General features: G+C 39.1%; 1 protein-coding gene across 1 annotated transcript; it reads right to left on the bottom strand.

The window, feature by feature from the left end:
- Nucleotides 1-1,685: 1,685 nt before the first annotated feature.
- On the bottom strand, nt 1,686-11,766 carry Ccdc196 (coiled-coil domain containing 196). Its single transcript, XM_036205624.1, has 10 exons — nt 11,720-11,766; nt 11,467-11,619; nt 10,179-10,275; nt 9,460-9,510; nt 8,646-8,723; nt 8,386-8,467; nt 7,820-7,881; nt 7,323-7,464; nt 2,105-2,160; nt 1,686-1,808 (listed from the first exon to the last, which is right to left on the bottom strand). Exons 1-10 carry the CDS (start codon nt 11,764-11,766, stop codon nt 1,686-1,688), a joined length of 891 nt encoding a protein of 296 aa, XP_036061517.1.
- Nucleotides 11,767-22,217: the final 10,451 nt, after the last annotated feature.

Below are 22,217 nucleotides of genomic sequence, written 5' to 3'. Positions count from 1 at the left end.
TCAAAGAGTTCATCATCTGGTGAGAGAGAGATCTGGGTAGACGAACAAAACTGTGACATAGTTCATTATTGCTATGATATAAGAGTTGAGAACAAAAATTCTCAAACCTAGCCAGGTGGTGGTGGCACATGTCTTTAATCCCAGCACTCAGGAAGCAGAGGCCAACAGATCTCTTGAGTTCAAGTCCACCTGGTCTACAAATCAAGTTCCAGGAGAGCCAGGGCTACATAGTGAGCTCCTGTCTCAAAAACAAAAACAAAACTCAAGCCTGAATGAACATTAGAATTTTCTGAGGCTCTTAACTAAAAATTACATATGTTTTTGTCTTAGCTCTCAAAGATCTTGATTTAAATCACCTGGGGAGTGACCTTGTGATATGCTATTTTTCAGAGTCTACAAGGAGATCCCAGTACACAGTAAGGATTAAAAATCACTGCGAGAGAAAAAGATAATAAAATTAGTTCTTAAGGAAAAATGGAGGCCTGTTATAGGGGTGCACATCTTTAATCCCAGCACTTAGAGGGCTGAGGCAGATGGATCTCTGGTTTATATCAAGTTCTAGGAGAGCCAGGGGTACATAGCGAGACCCTGTCTTAAATAAATAAATAAAATAAATAGAAAAGAAAAGAAAAAATGAGAGACAGCTCTGTAGGTATACCCTTGTTGTACACACATGGGGCCCAAGGTTCCCAGAACCCATGTAAAGCCAGATGTGGTAGTGTGTACCTCTATTCCCAGCACTCCCACAGCAGAGTGGGAAGTGGAGACAGGAGAATTACCCAGAGGCTCTCACACCAGTTAGCCTTGTCTCCGCATCAGTGATGAATAACAGAGCCTGTCTCAAACAAGGGGGAAGGGTAACCCCTGACCTCTACATGTACAACACAGTACATGTGCACACTCACACAGAGATTAAAGAAAAAGGGGCAGTTGTCAAGACAAGGAGAAAAGAGTTTTTCAGCTTTGTACCTAGAACCCATGATGCACCGGGGGAACTGGAAATAGTTCTGTAGAGCTTACTCTAAGACTGTGAGGAAAAGGGAAATTGAAAGACGAGACTGGAGAGCTAAGCAGGAGACTATCAACTATTGTCTGTGAAGGATTTGGACTTCATAATAAAAGGGGTGTGGAGTGACCTGATCTCATTTCTCTTTTAGAAAAAATAGTTTCTGTGGTATTGTGAGGGATGGATTAGAGAGCCTGGAAGCAGCAAAGTCAGTTAATAGACTGTGGTAACTCAGGCAGAAAAGGAGGCCTAAACTAAAAACATAATGCTAGAGATACTCAAGGACTAGGTAACAAGGACTAGATAATAAGCAATAAGATGTGAGAGAGTAAAACCATCTAGGGAATATAGTTTTCTTTACTTTTTACCTAAAGCTTACTTGTCAGCAGTGAATTAAATACCTCAGGGGTAGAAAATACTTTCTATGAAATTAATGATAACCAATGTGATTTGAATCCGGTCATTTCATCCAAAATTTACCAATGTAATTAGAGGCAATTTACAATACCTACATGACTGAAGTCCCAACATGCTTAGGGTCAAATGTGCAACGTTTCTCTCCCTAGATTGGCGGTAGACTGGAAAATGGAACTAAAATCAAGGTTTGAGAGATTTTAATGAACAGAAATGGCTGTACCTAGTCTTTAACTCTGTCCAAAGCAAATGGAGTGAAAGCCTTCTAATCCTTCAGAACTTCATCTGGCATTGACCTCAGAAAAAAGAGCCTCTCTCCAACATCAACATGCTGCCTTTCTCTAGTTCCTTCTTGCTGTTCTGTGTAGTTCTTTGATCTCAGGATTGTCTTTAAAATAGAAGGGGAAGAACAAGAGGGAAAGCATTCCAATGAGTGCTTTGCAAACATAAACAATACTAAATTAGAATGCATTTTAAATGCATTGCAGGGTTGGGTTGTTGCTTATGATCCAGCCCCTGGCTGCCATGCACAAAGCCATGGGCTGGATCCTGAGCATGGCAAAAGTAGATCAATAAATGTATAAACAAAGAAATGTACTGCAAAAATCCATACCCATTATCCAAGCCTTTTAAAATTAGAGTTTTGTTGTTTTTTTTTTTTAAATAGAGGAAAGCCGTTCTCACCATATTGGGCTCATTTATGTTGGTTGTTGCTTTCTCCATAGTTGTATCCATTTTACCTGGTGGAAAACATTTGGAAAATGAGGGCTATTAACATTCATCATGGCATTACTTAATTGTATAACTATAGGACAAATAATAGCATTGATATGAATTTTCAAGTCATCCTAGAAAATAAAAGGATATTTCAAAGTTGGGGTGGTAGGCCTTTTTTGCTATTGAAAGCTTATGTTCTATAGTGGGAAAACTTGTTTGAGAATTACATGAAAAACAAAAACAAAAACAAAACCTTGAGAGTCTTCAGAAGTGAACCCCTAACATTTCAAAGAAGTGGGATGATAAACCAAGTATGTGTGTGTGTGTGTGTATGTGTGTGTGTGTGATAAACCAATGAATGAAGTGAAGTAAAGGCGGGAGGAAGACATTGCTTTCAGAACAGAGAGGGTTAGTGAGTAAGTAATTGCTCAGGCGTATTCATTTTCCACTTCAGTGGGCTTCCATGTCAATTTACAAATGTAGCACAATCTCTCCATCCAGACTTCAGGTTCTTCTCCTAAGGAGAACCTCCCATCTCTGCTCAGAAAGCTCAAAGATATGCTGAGAAGAGCCTGGGATGTGGGAGACATCAAGACTGTCAAAATCAAATAGCTTATCACAGATACGTTATCACTGAAGACAAACCCTTAATTCTTTAAACACCAGCAGGTGTGAGGGGAGATTCATCTGAATTTAGAGATTGCTTAGTGCCTGTGTTTTCTAAGATAAGTGATTAGCAAAGGCTACAAACTGCAGTTTTGACATAGAATATGCCAGGGAGTGAGGGGTGACACAAACCCTGAGCCAAACTGTAAGAAGCAAACTCCTTCACTTGTGACCTGTCTGGGGTGGGGGTGGGGGGGAGACTATCCCTGAGTGAAACAACAGAAACATTTTCTTTTAGAAGATCAGATGACACTCAGAGCTAAGACTCTGGTAATGCCGAGTCCCAGGCTTCAGGGAAGTTCTCAAATAGGAATTGCTTGAACTGTAACAAAGTCTCTAGTATTTGCCAACAAAATAGAAGGCACCATTAACTCAGCCAGACTGCCCACTAAACAGGGGAGGAGGGATTCTTGGCTAAGACCATTGGAGCAAAACTTCTTCCACTTGGAAATATCTGAAAAGGAAAGACCTGTGTTTGCCTGATTAGCCTAGGAGATATGTCCAAAAAGACACACCACCCTTCCTCCACGATAAGTTTAAGCAATTCAGTTCTTTTGAAACTAGAAGAACCAGAACGCCATCCAAGAGGGCTATTAAGTACTTAACCTTCAAATAGTCCTTGTGTAATAGCCCAGCCCCTTTTTACTTTATTGCCCTAATTGCCTGATTTATTTGTGGCAGAGAGAAAAAGCCTTAGACCAGAATTATGGAGGAAGTAGGCAATTGCTTTTGTTTTTTGTTTCTTGGTTTGGAATGGGGTGAAGAATATAGTTCAGGGAGGGGAATAATAGTTGAGAGTTGTACAACAGAACACGGAGTTTAATGTTTAATCAAGGCTGCCAGTAATACATCTTGGTGCCACATAGCATAACACAAAACATCAATAGGTTCTTTTCTTTGTTTTTCATTTGGTATATAAATGTGGCACATTTTGTCCTAAGGGTAATAGAAAACCAGTCTCCTACAGCATTTCACGTTTCCTGAATTACCATTTGTTATGGACTTGGCATAGATGTGGTTGGTGCCACCTACCGGACTAAATACATAATTGCAGGACTCCCATCCCATTTGTAAACATTCTCTGAAAACAGCCTTAGGGAATATGATTCTTTATTGGGAGGATGATACTATAAATAGCGAGGTTTGGATTCCCATCACAGTTTTTAGGACTGGAAGAGGCATAATAAATCAAACTTTCACACTGCCATTGTATTATTCAGTCCAGAACCCCAGCTTTAACTAGGGACACAGAAGCCTAACTTTTCTGAGTTTGCTTGTTCCATATTTCAGATCTTACAGTGTCATTATAAGGGTTACACAAAGTGGTAAGTTTTAAATGTGCCCTGTTACACGTGATGGTTGCAAATATTAGATACAGAACAATTGAAATCAAATAATCTCTTCCTTAGGAGAAGAACCCGTAGTCTGGATGGAGAGACTGTGCTACATTTGTGAATTGACATGGAAGCCCACTGAAGTGGAAAATGAATATGCCCATGTCGTGTAAGGGCTACAACACATACATCTCTCTGACCCCAGAGCCATGGCTTTTCCCATTGAATGAAAACTTCTCAAAGTTTGGTATTGAAATAATTTTAGGTGATACCTGTAATAAATTTAAGAGGTGTTGTAACATGTCTTGAAATCCTGTAAATCACAGTGGCGAGGGGGGGGGGGATTTTTTTTTTTAAACAAACTCTCCACCCAGGCAGGCCTGGCCCTCCAGTGCCTTATGCCTCCGTGTCCTACCTGCTGGGATCATAAACAGATGCTTCTACCCCCAGCTCAGTTGTTCCCTTTCCAATGCTTCGGACTTGAGAGCACCGAGGAGAAAGTTCAAAGCTGGGCCTGGTTTCTTTAAGATGATCTGTCTTGTTAATCTTACTTTCCAATGATGATGAAACAGGCTCCAGGCTTGACCATCTTTCTAGGATGATTTTGTTGTTTTTGTTATTAGTAAGTTTACTTGTGAAAGCTATATTGTTTTGTCGTTTAGTAATTCGAATTTTGTGCTGGAGCATGGTAGCTCCTGCCTGTAACACTGGCTCTGAAGAGGCTGAAGTGGAGGGATCACTGCTGGTCTGGGGTCAGCAGGGGCTACCTACATAGTGAGATCCTGTTTTGTCTTGTTTTTTTTTTTTTAACTTTCTTTTTTAAGAAATGTGTATATGAAAATGAAATCAACTTGAGTAGCAAAAATGAGTAAGTAAGCAACAGTTTAAAGATGTTAAAAAACCAGTAATGCTAGCACACTACTTCCCTATTGCTGAGCATAGTAAATTTATTTTAACAATTCTCCCATTGTCTTTGTTTGTTTTCTGTTGTGAGAAAAACCATTCTAACCAGAAGCAACTCGAGGAAGAAAGGGTTTATTTGGCTTACAACTCCAAACCACAGTCTATCATGAAGGGAAGTCAGGGCAAGAGTGCAAGGCAGGAACTTAGAGTCGGGAATTAAAGCAGAGACATGGAAAAACGTTACTTACTGACTTGCTCAACCCACTTTCTGATACAACGTTAGGACTACATACCCAGGGCTAGCACTCTCCACATAGGACTGGACCTTCCCAAATCAGTTATTAATCAAGAAAATGCCCCAAAAGACTTGTCTACAGGTCTATCTGATGGAGACATTTTTCTCAGTTGAAGTTTCCTTCTCCCAGATGACCCTATCTTGTGTCAAGTTGACAAAAATAAAGAATAAAAAAATAACCAGCACAGCCACCATAAGAACTAGCACTTCTGGGTTTTTTATAATAAAAAAATAGAGTTTATAAATAAGTCAATATAACCCAAATCTATGACTGTTAGATTTCAGACCCATTTTGGCTCAAATAAACCAAAGGATTTTAAATATGTGTGGGCACATAGTCTCTGCTCAGTGAATATAGTCAGTAAACCATGGGACTGATGGATGGCTCCTGCCAATGCCCATGGTAATATGTAGTGGCTGAGCACTATAGAAACCTATCATTTCATTTGCTAGAAGTGAAAGAGAAGAGAAAGTATGGATCTATGGGCTGCCCCAGTTCAAACTGATTGAGTGCTATAAGTGAGTGTGTATAGGGGAGTCAGTCTCCTGAGGCACTCAGGATGAATGGAATCACTAATGGGGGACTGACTTAAATCTGAAATTTAAAAAACTCTTTCCTTAGTCTGTGGATCCCTTGAGATGGTCTTTGGCTAATTTTCAATGGCACAAAAACACAGCTGTTTTCCTCATACTACTTCTTTGTCTTTTTAAATTTCTATATTAATGACTTACTGCCTCCAGGCTTTTTCAAACTTCCTGCTGTCCAGTTCTTCTCAAAATATAAGTAGAATGAAAAATATGTGTGGAACTCTGCCTGGGGACATGTAGTCCATCCAGTTTTCTAGATTTTCCAAATTTTACCTATTGAAGAAGATAGAGTGCTGTGGACCTGGACCAAATCATGCTAAGTTGCTGCATTCTAGTAAAAAAAAATTTCACAATAATGACTTCTTACCATATTGTATCAAGGAACAGATAAGACACAGTCTAGGGACTTTGGATTCTGGATTCATTTTGGAACTATTATTGAGTATATTGACTACTGACATTTCTCTAGTGAGGTCTTGTTTCCTCTATGAAGGCCTGCAGGAGAAACCACTCTCGTGCCTTGTTACCATGAAAGTCTGTATTCATCCTGATCAACTACTTCATGAACACTGACATCCATGTTTGCTGGTGAATTCAGAACCACATTTATAACCTGCCTCCACTAACTAACTATCATTTCTATCATATATTATCATGTTTTGACAAAAACGTATCTTCTCCCTCACCTATTTATTTAATCATATGTGTTGTCTGGGATTTTTATAAGACATTCAAGTCCTTAATGGACTAAGACTGAGAAGAAATTAGATACATGTATACTGATACCGGTAAAGCATTGCTACTCTTGGGGTAGGATTTCTCATGGCATGTCTCTTCTTAAAAATAAGACTTCAGATTAATAGATCCTTGAAAATTTAAGAATCCTTTCCCTACACATCATAACCATTATTTTACTTTTATGAAATACTATGATTTCCTATGATACCGGAACATCTTTAGGGGAAATCACTGACATTTCTGGAAATACATCTGAATTAGTGAATTCAGAGCCCTTGTCAACTATCTCCTACACCTTCAGCTCTGAAGTAACAGTCTATCCAATATGACTTCTGAGACCAGTTCTAGTTCTAGGGGTAGGGGGTAAAGATGAAAAGAAACTAAATATTTTTGAATGTCAACTGTTATCGTCTACATATACTAAGGATATGGTATATTTATGCTTACAAAGGAAAACTTAATTTCTTCCACAAAGAATCCTTATCTTAATACAATCATTACTGAATACTACTATTAATGATGATAGTGAAAAAATGTATCTACACCACATTTAACCTACACTGTGTGCCAGGGCACTGTGATGCTCACTGTTAATAATGGGACCTTCAGTGTAACAGACAAAATAAAACCTCCAACTATGTACCTCTGATACTCTACCCACCTTGAGGCCTCAGAAGATTCAAAGCTTCTTGTATTGGCTCAAAATTATGCTGTAGGTACAGTGATAATTTTAGGTCATTGGCCTTCTGGTAGTTCCTCAAGGCTTCAATTCTCAGCTCAATCACTTTGCCATGAAAGCCATTCTGCAAGAAGATATTTTTCAAAACATTCACAATACTGACTTTTCTAAATTTACTCCTGCATTTATTTACATAGATGTTAAAAAAAATAATAAAGCCCTCTTTTAGAGTTAGGAAGATAACATATGTTATTTTCCCCCAATTTCAAATAGTACAAAATCAAAAACATGAGAAGAAGTATTTATTCCAAATTATGCAAGATAAATCCAGAGATGGGTGACTTCAGCTCTCTCCCACAATCCAGTTCTCTTGATAGGCAATGGAGGATGTGAGAATTGGCCTTAACAATATGAAGTTAAAAGCTTTTCCATTGTATGAATAAATGTATCCCATGGTCAACCTTGGAAAACCTTAGTACCTGAAGGATGTTGGGATGTTCCTCATATTTGACCCATTCTATTTTCCTCTGTTGCTTTTCCTGGTGGAAGAAAGACCTTCTGGGTGACAAAGTAAATTGAGATAAAGATCAGTTTTCTCAATATCCTGCAACAACCTTATAGCAAAATTATAGTATCATAGATTCCCTGTTAGGTTGGTTTTTACTTCATAGTCTTCTTGATTTGACCTCCCCGTGTAGTGCATTCTCTAAAAGCTAAGAGATGAATGAACAGTTCATTTTCTGTGAACGATTTGTTTGGGGGAAGATGAGATGCAAATGTAGTATCTCTAAATAAATCTCCACGATAAATTAATAAGTGCTCTTGGTATATGGAATTGTCATTGTTGGTATGGATTTTCTCATTTTAAGATAGCTAACATGATTTTTCAGAAACCCGTGGTGCTGGCTAACATAAAGATAGTATCCCAAAGATACTACATTGCTTATAAAATGTGCATCACTTTAGGAGCACAGCACACCTGAAGCAGATAATTGATTTATCAGTTGCCAAAGCCACTATGCTCAGAGTGATTGTGCTCCTATGCTCCTTATCTCCTCCACGTTCTCTGCATCTGCTGGCTCTGGCTCACTCTTGGCCTTCCTAAATGATACGGGGGATTCCAGAGCCTAAGAGAGAACTCAAGAACTAAAGGAATAGACGATTCCAGATGGGAAAACGCAGTTTCTTGGCAGACTAGAAATCAAATATACCCTAAAAGTCCTGATCCCCAAATAAACCCTGATTATTAAAGGACAGTTTCCAACTGTATGCCATCAACTTCTATGACATTCTAAGTCCACTCACCTTTCCATCTTTCAAGTCTGCTTTGGGCTTTGTTGGTACTGCTTTCTGTTGATCCTGGAGCTCTTCTGACTCAATTGTCTGTGGAGAGACATTTTGGCAAAGCTTTAAATTAGTGGTAATTATGAAGTCAAGGCTTTTGGTTCCTGCCAGTCAGCAACTTCTCAGGGCTCAAAATGGAAATCATATACCTACCACAGGGGATTCAAAATGGTTCCTTAATGCTCCTTATAATAATAACAACTATTAAGTGAACCCATATAGTATACCACTGACAGCTGAGTTTCTCGCCTCATTACTTACTTTCACTACCACATTACAGTCCTTGTTTGATCTTCACAACTCTGGCGACTGTTTTTGTTTCCATTTTATCATTGATGAAGTTGAGCTTTGAAAGGTTAAGCCACCTGTTAATTGTCATACCGCTGGGGAAGGTACATGGTGCTAGAGCAAAAACTGAATCGTTCTGACTCTGAAGACTATGTTCTTAGCCATTGTGAACAATTTGAAATGTGAAAATGTTTTAATAAAAATACATGTCACAAGTTAAGAAAGGAAGAGAAAAGAGGGCAGGATTTTTAAGAGGGGAGGCTGGAAAGGTGGGTACAGACCAATTAAGTCACAGGAGGGTGGGCTGTCAAGGGTTTTCATCAGGTGACTGAAACACTTTCAGTGTTTTTAAAAGGTCACTTTGTTATGCAAATGGATCAGCACTGGACGATGAGACCTGAAACACTGAGGGTGAGGAGCCAGAGGAATGAAAGGCTCTTTGCATTATCTGTAGGACAATACTTTTGAGAGATCCTTAGAGGCACACCTTGTTCCATAGCATCTCCATTTCCTTCCGGAGCATCTTGTTTTTCTTTTCCTATTAGAAGAAGAAGAACCAAACAAACAGATGTGTTTGTCTGACAGTTAAATCAAGTTAGAAAAAACAGCTGTCTAATTAATGGTAGGAAGGGGATTTGTGGACACAATAAACCACAAAGGAAGACAATAAATGGACCTAGCATTTCATACAGAAACATAAAAGATGATTTTTGATGATGATGATGATGGTGGTGGTGGTGGTGGTTAAAAAGTTATTTCTTGAAATAACTTTTTATGGTGGTTGTGAGATGTATCAGAAATAAAGTCTTAACATTTAAGATGCTTGTATATGACAGTCCCTTGAGGTTTTAGAGCATTAACTTCTAAGATCCTTTACATATTGACTTCAAAAAGATCTGAGATTTTCAAAACAAACTTTTTTTCTTTTAATTTGATAGGTATTTCTAAGTCTTAAGAGCTAATATGCTTATATCCACTAACCATTAGATGAAACTATTTTTTTTAGGTCAAAAAAGTAGAATCTTTCTAGCTAACCCTTGCTCTTTCCAACATCCAGCCTGATTTCCTTAGCATCACCTTGGATTTCCTATATCAAAGAGATACACGTCGTTGAAGCTTCAGAGGCTATAGATGAGCATCTGTTATTTCCATATGTGTCAACAGCGGTTCAAGAAGGCATGCCTGTATCTACTAACAACATCTCACCAGGTTCTGTTTCATCTCCTCTGCTTCCTTAATAAGCTCCATGACTGAAGATTCATCACATCCTTTTCCTGCCATGATTTGCCTCATGATCTGCAGACTAGAAGAAAAGAGAGAAAACGTAAAGTTTACACACCCTTTAAAACATAAAGTTAATATCTGCAATCAATCAGGAAGTATTCTTCCATGGAGGTTCATTGGGGCCTCAAATCCTAGGAATGAGAGAAGTCCTAAACATTGAAAGTCTGTCACTAGTATGATTCCATTACTAATTGACATTAGGTCTAGGTATGTGATCAGTAGTGAATTCTGTACTCTTTAATATCAAAACAAAGGTCTATAACGACCACTGAAAGTACTTTCCACTCTGAAAAGAATGTTTTAGTGTGTGACTTGAGTGAAAGAGTGTTTGGGCCTCTGTATAGAAGAAACTGGAAACTTTGACATCTTTCAAATTAGTTTCAGAACTATTCCCCATCTCACAGGTAGGATAGATTCACTTCCTTCTACCCTTGTGAGTATCCAGCTCGGATTCAGTATCAAGTCTGACTATGAGAAGGATACTGTTTAAAGGCAATCATTAATTTATGTTTGTGTTGTCTTTTTTCTCTCTGGACCTGAGGAGAATGCCCCGTGTAACCTGCTCTCTTGACTCAAGAGAAGTCTATATTGCTGGTTTGCTAACAGTTGATGTTTGACCACCTCTTGCTGGTTTTGTTCTGAAGTCTGAGTTCCTTATGGGCTTGGTATAGGGGATAGAAAGAAGACAGATCAACTGAAGTGGCATTTTCTATGACCAGAAAGGAAACAGGGACTTAGTAGTTCCTAAGAACAATGAGTGTTCTAACAAAGATTTCAGGTCTCCCCAACCCAGAGAATTCCCAGGCTCAGAAAAAGACTTCACTCTTCGGCTTGGTATAGAAGAAGCAAGTGTTTCTCCTAAAGTAATTCTACCAACATAAATAAGCAACATATATCAGTGATCAGCATAAAATGATGGACCTATACAATTAAAGGTATTTACCTGTTTCTTGGGTGGGCATAGGAAGAGTAACTAGCTTCATAAGATGAGGAAAATTGTACTTATTTTAAAAAATAAAGGATTCCTATGGACCCTGCATTTGTAGTGATAAATTCTTTTATTTCTACTGGAAATGAATGTCCCAATTTAAAAAGAAAAACAAACAAATCAGCTATTTGTTTATTTTTAACTATTTTATTTTATTACTAATCTATGGTGGTTGCTTTCTCCAGCCTTTCTCTCTTTAGGATACTGAGTAGGGAGCCATACCTCCTTTGTTTTTCCTCCAAGTTAGCCATTAGCTTCTGAAGTAACAGAGTGTTCTTATCTTCTAGAGGTTTTAGCATCTCTAGAAGTTCCTGCTTCCTTAACTTTAAGTCTTCATTCAATTCTTTCAAGTAGTTGTCATCCATTCTTGGATTCCTATGGAAAGAGATACAATAATCTATCTTTAGCTTGGGTAAATAAAGACCTTTCCCCCTCCTAGATAGCTGCCATTTGACTTCCCCCATAAAAGACTCACTTTTTTGAGGACAAGCAAGATCCTGAAGAGTTTGTACCACTTGTCATCTTGAAGGGAAATTCTTGAAAATACGTGTCTTCTTTTCCCAACCAGTTAAGACATCATTTTGTGCTGCTGTTCTTGAAGCTCCTGTTGCACTGGACTGAATTGAGCTACAGCTTGAGGTCACAATAGTACCAAGACCACAAAGTAAGCAGAGCTTTAAGTAACATCAGTAGCTGCTTGATAACTGAAAATACTGAACTACAAGATTATTTCTTGTCTTATGTTTAGGCAAATTCCCCAAGTGTTATTCGGAAATCTTTGAATGAATAGGATGGAATCACAGCCAGCATACCTGCATTATAAAACACTGTTGGATTAAAAAATAGTGACTTATCAAAAGGAAGTCATCAACACCATGGTAACGAACCTCCGTGGAAAGCCTGCTGCTCAAAATGCTGGATTCTGTGAGTGAGGAAAAGATAAAAAGATAACAGCACCTATTTCTAGGAGTTTGGCAAAGGAAAAGATACTTCTAACCAACATTTAAAAATGGACAGAGGTTAAACTGGCCAACACTATGAGTGTAATGGAGTAATAGATGAACCATTGTCATTAAAAACTCCATTGTGTCAGCTGGATGTGATGAGTCACACCTATAATCCCAGCACTAGAGAGGAAGAGGCAAAAAGGATTGGAAGTTCAAGGAAACCTTGGGCTATGTAGCAAGACTGTCCTTCAAAACTAGCCCACGCCAATGCAAAACAAAACTTTGATCTAATATCAAGAGGAAAGAATATTTGGCATATAAGGAGAGGATAGAATTTGGAAAGATCCACACTGTCAGAAGTCTTCCCAGCCAGATTCTGTTCTGGAAGGCTATACTTCCTGGGCTTTCCTCCACAGATTGATTCTGACTCTGTTATTCAACCTGCATTAGAATCACATATCTTTTGGATTCTTAAGATTAACTCTCTTATCTATGTTATTTAGGAAGTATAAGATAGTCCAAAGGATTATACATTTTTAAATGTGCCCTTTGAAAAAAGTTTTATGGATTCATTTTTAGGTGATATCAGATGTGACTTAAGACATGCCATTTCAAATACCAACTGACCATTTCCAGCCTTTTTCTATGAGTTCTCCAAAGTAATTTAAGTCCTTTATCATTAGGGAAATTTGAAAGGCAAACTATTGTATTGAAAAATTTACAAGAACTTGGTTTGGGTCTCAGTTTCACGGTGAGCAGTGGGCTGCCTGTGAGCAACTTTCCAAATTCTTTGAGCCTGATGAAGTTTCCATTTTTATAAAAGAATGAAATATTGACCTGATCAACTTGTGAGCTTGAAATATATAACATGCCTGGCTCATGTCAGATTTCATTCACAGTTAGTGAGATTTTGTTCAGTTTGGGTTTGCTTAATGCCCCAATTAAGTGGCCAGATTTTTTTTTAAAGCTGACACGTGTGAAGCTTAATCACAAGAGCCTTTCATTTTCAAGATCTCTCCCAAAGTCTCTGAAACCTTTTCTGAATTTAAAACTTCCAACCATTTTTGGAACTAGAGACTTCTCCCAAATTATATATGATCAGAGTCCCACAAAATATGGATCTGCCCTGGGTTAGATAGGATATAAGCCTTCCCGATATATCCTCTACATCAAAGCTTCTTTTAAGACAATCTTTACAAATACTTTTGCTAAAGTTTTCACGTGTCACTTGAAGGTTGTGTGTGACAGAAATATGACATTAAATTAGAAAAGCCGCAGCATGTTAATTCATGTTGGTTGTCCTAGGACTATGGACCACAAAAAATTTCAATTGAATGAAGGTGAGTAAAATGTTCACTGTTAAAAGGAGGTGGTGGTGGGTGGACTAGTTATTATTAATAGCATCTTAGACTACATATGTGGCAGGTGGTAGCAAATAGTAAAGGACAAAAATGGCATGGCTCACTGAAGCATAGCCTCTTTAAATTTCATGTTGTGACATTTGGCAGGCAGAACTATGATAGAATATTAAAACATTTAATGGGCAGGCAGCATCCCAACTCACCTTCCTCTCTGCCCTTGCTTGTGAATGATTCCAAGAGGAAGAACACTTGCTATTCTGATGCAGTTTTTTTCTACAGCCAATCAGCAATGTCTATTTCCTAACATTCTGATGTTCATGTCTTCAACCTGGAGTATGAATTCCAAGGAGTATCTTTGCCTTATAATGATGTGTGTGGATATTACAGTGAAAAGCTTTTAACAAGAAGCAATCCTCCAAACTAGAAGCCCCGTGGTATTGACGGGGAGTTAGGTTGATGTTCTGTATCAGAATCTAGTACAGGAAGAAAGGAGGGTGACGTTTAGAAGATCATTAAAGGTGGAAGAACTTGAAGCAATTTTTCTTGAAGTAGGAAGCTAGGTCATCTGCTGATTGGAAATGTTTGGTGAGAAACCCCTGGAAGAGTGATGGCATGAGATTTGGAATTGCGCCTGAGCAGTGGGAAAAGAAAGCCATCCAGGCAAAAGTACAAGACACTGCTTTGTCGTGCTAAAGGTCAAATAGACTTTGGGAGCTGAAGATCTGTCATGCTATGAATTGGTAGTTATACGGTTTCTCCTACCCGTAACTAGTAAACTGAAAGCTACAATTGAGAAAAACATGGTGGATTCTTGGCTAGAACCTGGCAGAACCAATAAGCAGAAATTCAAGGGAGAAGGGTTTGAGAATGTTGGTGAGAATGTCCATCAAAAAGTTTGCCTAAGGCTGGGCGGTGGTGGCGCACATCTTTAATCCCAGCACTCGGGAGGCAGAGGCAGGTGGATCTCTGTGTGAGTTCGAGACCAGCCTGATCTACAGAGCAAGTTCCAGGGCAGGCTTCAAAGCTACACAGAGAAACCTTGTCTCAAAAAAAAAAAAAAAAAAAAAAAGTTTGTCTAAGTCTTTGGGGTGTTCAGGATACAAAAAGTGATAACATTGGCCGAGAGAGAACAAACAAGAAAGGAGTTGAGGTTGAAGAGTGTGGGGTGAAGAGAAGACTAGAGAGAGAAGAATAGAGGTTTGAGTCAATGGATGTACATCTTATGAAATAACTTGTGGTGCTTCATCACCAGTTAGATAATCATAGTAACAGTCATAATGTCTTCTGCAGTAACTTTGTATCTTTCACTTCCTTTCACTGCATAATCACTGAAATTCATGTGATATCTCGAAATAGGCCTTACAACAGGTTATTCACAATGACCTCATCCAATGTTAGAGCGTTTGGTTTTAGTATCTGTTAAGAAAAAGCGTGATTGCTCTATAATTAGAGAACTCTGAACCATTTTAGTGTTAGTTTTGCCAGCGGAAAGTCAAATTAGTCTAATTAAGTCAGGTCTCCAAAAGTAGAGGCAATTATTTTCATATTAATGCCAGAGATTAGGGGGAAAGGAAGAGGGAGAGAGGAAGAGCGGGAGGAGATTACATTCCCATGTTGTTTGTTATAATCATTTTGTTGGCTCCTTCCCCTTAACTTTTTTTTTTTTAAATAATTTATTGGGGTTTTTGTTTTGTTTTGAGATAGGGTCTCATTGTGTAGCCTTGGCTGGCCTGGAGCTCAATAAGTAGACCTTGACTGACCTTGAACTCACAGAGAACCACCTATATCAGCCTCCCAACTGCTGGAATTAAATGCACCACCACACTCCCATGTTTATTTTTAATTGTATGTGTATGTGTGGGTATATGCTCATGAGTGTGATACCCGAAGAGGCCAGAAGAGGGCATTGGATTCCTTGGAGCTAGAGTTACAGGTGGTGATTATCTGCCTGACTTGGATGTTGGGATCTGAACTTGGGTTCTCTGAAAGAGTAGTTTGCACTCTTAACCACTAAGCCAGCTCTTTAGTGCCCCCAAACCCTTGTTTAGCTCTTTTTATAGTTGTCCCAACCTAGTCTGTGCCTACATTTAAGAAAAAAACAAAAAAACAAAAAAAAACCTAATCATTGAGGCAGTTGAGATGAACTCTTGAGAGTTTTCGGCTTGCTTTTTTTTTTTTTAAAGTAATACTTTGTCTTAGTGTTTCCAGATACTTGGTATAATGGTCTTCAAACAAGTGTATAAATTTTCACAAGACTTTTCAAGAAAAGTATAAGCAAGGTCTGGGAAATGGCTCAGCATGAAGAACTGGGCTCAAATCCCAGAACCCATGCAAACATGGCTATGTGTATACCTGTAACCCCAAACACTGTAAGATGTGGAGACAAGAGGATTGATGATGCTTGCTGGTTTCCAGACAATTCCAGGTTCATTGAGAGATCCTGTCTGAAGGGAATAAGGCAAAGAATAATAGAGCAGGACACTAGACACCCTCCCCTGACCTCCAGGGCACAGATGCATACACTCACAACCACCACCACCCACACAACACACATAAAAGAAGAAAGAAAAATAGAGAAGAAAAGGATATTTTTTAGAGATCTTTTTTTCTGAATCCTCAGTTTCCACAAGAATTTCCCACTAATATGGATGTACCCGAGAGTGCTTCTTAGTCTCGTTCCCACCTCCCTTTCTAAGTGCATTTTGCTCACTTAAAGAATGGAATGCATTGTAACCATCTTGAATCTTATTCCAGTGACTTGTTTTGAGAGTGTATTAATTTTTTTTAGTTTTTTTATTTTAAAAAACTTTATTCATTTTACATACCAACAACAGATCCCATCCTCCTCCCTCCTCCCACTCCCCCACACCCCAATAACCCCCCTTGACCCACCCCTCCTCCAAAAGGGTAAGTTCTCCAGTGGGGGGACAAAAAAAACTGGTATATTCAGGACCAAGCCCCTTCCCCCTGCCTCAAGGGGAGCAAGGTGTCCGACTATAAGTAATGGGCTCCAGAAAGCCAGCTCATGCACCAGAGATAGATCCCACTGCCAGGGGCCCCTCAAACAGACCAAGCTACACCACTGTCTCCCGTATGCAGAGGGCCTAGTCTGAGAGTGTGTAAATTCTTAAAGGCATTCAAAACTTGTAATTCAAAAAGTTGGTGTTGAGGCTAATAAGAGTAGAGGACCATTAGTGACCAGGAAGTCTGGTTCCACTTCTCTGCTTTCAGCAAAAAGAAGAGCTATCTAATTTGAATTACCAGCTTAGGTTTATTTGAGGTAAATCTTGATAATGAATCACTATTTGAATTTTGGCTTATAATTCAGAAGGAGTTTCAAACATTTGAAAGACACTGCTATAATAAATATCTTATCTCACTTATTTATATAAACAAGTCCCCCCCCCCCAGTGAGGATTACATTAATACAAACAATACGAATGGAATTGATTCTAAAAGCCTATCTTATTCAAGAAGTATGAACTCATGGATCAATGGGGGGGGGGGCAGATGCTATCGTATTTAATAGAATTGTTTTACTTAGAAACTGTTTTTGAAACAAACAAAACTTTTGTCACAAACATGCTGTATCAGAAACAGACAAATCGACTTGTGTCTTTCTACAGTGTGAGGACTGATTGAATAATAATAAATTCCCAAGGGCCTTCCATTTCCTTGGCTGAAGTTTGCCAAGTAGTCTCAGTCTCCCTCGGTAGTTAGTCAAGGAATACACAATCCTTTGATTCCGGTCTTGACTTTCAATGTCAACTCTCAGATCACACATTGCATGTTGCCCAGAAAATGTACTTCTCTGTGTCTGGAGATGTAAGCCAAAGGATGGCTGCAAAGGGGCTCAAGAGGCTGCCACAGAGTTCAAGGAGTGCCAGAGAGGAGGCCTTCCTGTAAAGCGAAGCAGGTTGATACAGATGGGGAGAGACTCATTGCCAATGGTTAAATAAGTCAACAAGCCCTGTTGAAGGGCTGGTCACGACCAGAGTTGAGCAGCCTGAGGATCCAGTAGAGCTACCTAGAGTGGGACCATGGAGACCATAGACCTTACAAACCTGGATCCAGACAGATAAATTGGCAAGTAGGCTGTATCAGCTGTGAGGACTGAGCTGAAGCCTATGGAACAGTTGGGAGTTCTCTGCCTGTTGGTCCCTCAAGCACACATCCCATTGGGTTGGTGGGGACTCACCCTCTTTATGGGTCCAAGTGAAAGTGTTACACCCTCTTTTCAGTTTGATATGCTTGAGACTAAAAATGGAGTGAAATGCTGCTTATAACATGGGAGCTACTTGGGGCAAGCTTGAATACCAAATATGGAGTATTTTAGAGCTGGAAACAGTCTGATTTTGACAGTTTTTAACTGCTGGGTGAGAGTCTATTTTATTTAGGTGTTGTCAGATATGAGCGTAGAAGATTCATTAAATATACGTGATTATGAGAGAGATTTATTTGTCTGTGACTTTGAGACAACCCTGGTCTATGTAGTTCTAGGCCAACCAGAACTACATAGTAAGACCCTGTCTCAAAAAAGAAAAGACAGATCTATTTGAAAATATCAATATTATAGCATTCCAGAAATTATATTTTTGTACCTATTTTAGAGTGAAAACATGTAATATGTATTTTGTTATCAGTGTATGGTTGGGGGAATATGCCACAGAGTATATGTGGAGGTCAGAGAACAACTTTGTGGAATCAGTTCTCTCCACCCACCCTTAGGGGGTTCCAGGAATTGATCTCAGTTGTCAGGCTTTGGTGGCAAAAGCTTTTTCTTGTAGAGCCATCTTGCCAGCCCTAAAATCAAACATTTCAGGTGTCAACTTAAAAACATGTGACATGGTACCTACTACCTACTTTTTCCCAAAATTTTCTGTAGTACATAAGCAAAATGTCTTGGAGACCACTGCTCTAGGGCAGACGTCTCTGTCTCTGATGGGATTTAGAATACCCTGGGGGAACTTGTGAAAGCAGCAGATTTTCAGGCTCAGGCCCCAGAGATTCTCACTGGTGACTGTGTGGCTTTAACAAGTGTTCCCTAGTGATTCTGACATGAATTCCATGGACCTGTCTTCAGGAAAAACTGCCTCAAATTTTCTTCTTCAATCACAATGAATCAGCAGAAAAGCAACATAACTTCGGTCAGGTTTTGTTTTTGTTTTTTGTTTTTTCCTGGGCCATCTGTAGAAGTGCTGCTTCTGACACTTATGTTCTGTCACACTTTCACCCTTCACTTAGATGCCCTCAGAGTTCTGCTGCAGAGGAGGAAGCCATTCCAGCATTTGTAAAGAAAATTATTCAGAACACGATTCCACGGTGAACTCTCCTTGGCCATCTCTACTGCCCATAGACAGCCATGTATCACACATTTCTTTCTGAATAAGTGAAGGAATGTTTTTGTTGGGTGGGGGAACACTGGACAGATTAGTAGGCCATGTAGCTGGAGACCTTCTCTCCAGCCCTACGCCAAGCCCTGTTAAGTCCAACAACTCACTTATAAAATAAACATACAGACACTTATATTATTTAAACTGCTTGGCCATTGGCTCAGGCCTACCATTGTCTAGCTCTTACTCTTATATTTAGTCCATTTCTATTAATCTATACTTTGCCATGTAGCTCATGGCTTACCAGTACCTTACATCTTTCTTGTCATGGCGGCGGCTGGCAGTGTCTCTGCCCCAGCCTTCCACCTCCCAGAATTCTCTTCTAACTTGTCCCGCCTATCCTATCCTTCCTGCCTGGCAACTGGCCAATCAGCACTTTATTTATTTTAACCAATCAGGGCAACACATTTGACATACAGAATCTCCCACAGCAAGGCCACATTTGTTTTTATTTCCTTCTATTTCAATAGGGAGCTCAGAGGCAACTTAGAATATTTCAGCCCTAACTCCTGCTTAGGACCTAATTTCTTGGTCTTGATTTTTTAAATTAGTTTCTTAAATTAGTTTTTTCATATTTTCATAAACCACCTGATCCTTTGTAAGTAAGTATAGAGAAAAATAAGTGTATATTTTTAAATATGTAGATACATAGATTAGACCAAAAGTTTCTTTTGTTTTGTTTGGTTTGGTTTGGGCTTTTTATTGTTATTGTTGGTGTGGTGGTGGTAGTGGTATTGGTTTACTCAATATGTGCCTATAAAGAAACTTTGCTTCTAGAAGGCTGGACTGATGAACTTCAGTATAATATTTTGGGGCACTCCACTGAAAGGCATATTGGGATTTCAGGACCACAGTCAGGTTGAGGGAAGTAAGAGATCAAATGCATTCAGAAGAAATGGAAGTTAAGTGCCCAGACTTCAGCCCCATTAAGGACTGTACAGCTGCAGTAAGTAGCAAGTGGAAAAAGAAAGTGGAATCTCTCAAGATGGAGTACTTCAGTCAGCCAGTAAGAGTTTATAGGTACACAGAATTCACCTGAAAGAAAATCTAGAGGATTCTTAACTATGTAACTATGATGGTGGCAGTATTTATCCAAATACATTTAAAATCTTTTAAGAATCCTTGACAACAATTTTTTTTTTTTTGTAAAAGATAAAGGCTAGAAAGGAACTCAAGGACCATTTATTTGTCCTATGGTTTTTATTATTTATTCTTTGACAATTTCATCCATGTATATAATGTGTTCTGATTACTCTCCCCCCACATCTTGCATTTTTTTAGAATAGACTTTCCTAGCCTTAAGTTTATTCAGAAAAATGAGACAAAAAAATTGTTCTTAGGATTTGCCAGGTTTAGAGTGGGGTCCTGCAAAGGATGGTGGTAGTCTCCTTTTGTTAATATGAGGAGAAGGATGCTCTTCATAGTCAGCAGGGCACCTTAGGAGCAAGGCTTGGCAGGGGAAACGAGGGAAGGCAGCTTTCGCTTGCTCTTTAATGAGACCATCCTTATCAGTGAAAGAGCTCCACACCCACATACAGGTTAAACACGTTAAATGTGAGAAGTAGGATGTGATGTAACATGGGGATCTCACAAAAGACAGCAGAGGCCTTGTCTACAGTGTGCTATGAGGGTAGAGCTTCAGCTCCTCTGAAAATACAACTCAGTCCTGTTGATACTTAATCATTTTCAAGAGAAGGTAGAAGTCTAGATGTTTTGTGTGACCTCCTGACTTTTTGCTTTTGTTTGTTTGTTTTTGTTTTTAATTTTTGAAACAGGGTTTCTCTATATAGTCTTGACTGTCCTGAAACTGTCTGTAAACCAGGCTGGCCTCAAACTCAGAGATCCACCTGACTCTGCCTCCCCAAGTGCTGGGATTAAAAGTGTGGGCCACTGGTGGGAGCCATGTGACTTCTTTGGAGAATAAGGCCTAAGAATAGCTTTCCTTGTGGCAAAGTCCTAGAGACCCTGATCCACTTGGCAAAGACCTATGGACAGTTTGCTGCATGATTCTTGGCATGACCCCAGGAGCATATGTGCTACCCGATCTCCTTGCTTTCACCATACTAGTCATACTGCCAGCCTGAATGAATCACAGTAGGTCATGAAGTTTAATATTATGTATTTGCATAACTGTTCTGGAAAGAATGATTTTAATCACAAGTGTCTTGGAGAATTGTTATTAAATAGATGGTATCAAGAGTTAATGGGAACAGTCTAGGAACAAGGGATGAAGTAGAATCATAGAAACCCACAGTTTCCTCATTTCTAGTAACTGTGCCAATACCCCCCAAGAAGTTAAGGGAGAAGAACATGAGAGCAAGGGATAAACACTGCCAGCTTTTAAAAGTAAGTTTCCAAGTTATATTGCTTATAGTATAAAAGGAAAAACCTGGTATATCCCCAGAGGAGATAAAGTAGTACATAATGAATTGATCTGGCTTTGGCTTGTGATTTAATTGTGATGTAAATATTAACTACAAGAGACAAAACTCTCTCTCACCCTGCATAACGCTGTAACTGTGAATGCTGCCAACTGGGCACACTGCTCTACCTGTAGGTGTGCCTAGTTAGAAAACTCCCTTTGTAGCTTGCAAGACAGCTTATGCTTCCAACAGTAGAGCTATAGATCTAAAAGATAATGGCTACCAGTGGGAGAGCTGGGGGACAGAAAGCAAAAGAGGCAAGGAACAACTGGTAATTATTGTAACCATTTTTAGAAACTTAAAGGAGTAAAACTGATTGTAAAACAGTCCATGCAAACCATTGAAACTGCATAAATAAAAACAGCCCAGGCTATCCAGGCCACTCGTTTGAACAACAGGTGGTCACAATTTCATCATGGTGCCACCTTCACACATCCATCCCAGGTCATTGAACCCATCTGGAGCAAGGCTTCCAGCAGGCCACCACCGCCCAGCAGATGTCTGACTTTTAAGTACTGTATGAACCAACTGTTTCTTTGAGGGCTACATTTAACTTGCAGCCTGCATATTTGAGAAAGTCAATTCAATGACATCAGGTTTTGTTTTGGTTTTGTTTTGTGGTTTTTTTTTCCCCTATACCAAGATTTTCTTTTTGCACTGAAATAGTTTTCAAAAGAAACATTTACATGTAAACAGTTAAACTGCATTTTGTTTAAAATATATGAAATACCTCCTTGCTATCATTTCTCAGTTTGATAGATTGAGACTCAATGTGTCAAGTGAATGGTAGGTAACCCTTCCAAACTAAACCAAACTCAGAGCAACATATACTTTAGATACCTGTATTAG

This window comes from Onychomys torridus, chromosome 14, assembly GCF_903995425.1.
Source record: "Onychomys torridus chromosome 14, mOncTor1.1, whole genome shotgun sequence".
Taxonomy (NCBI): domain Eukaryota; kingdom Metazoa; phylum Chordata; class Mammalia; order Rodentia; family Cricetidae; genus Onychomys; species Onychomys torridus.
Note: the sequence above shows the minus strand (reverse complement) of the source record. Positions and strands in the feature narration are given on the sequence as shown.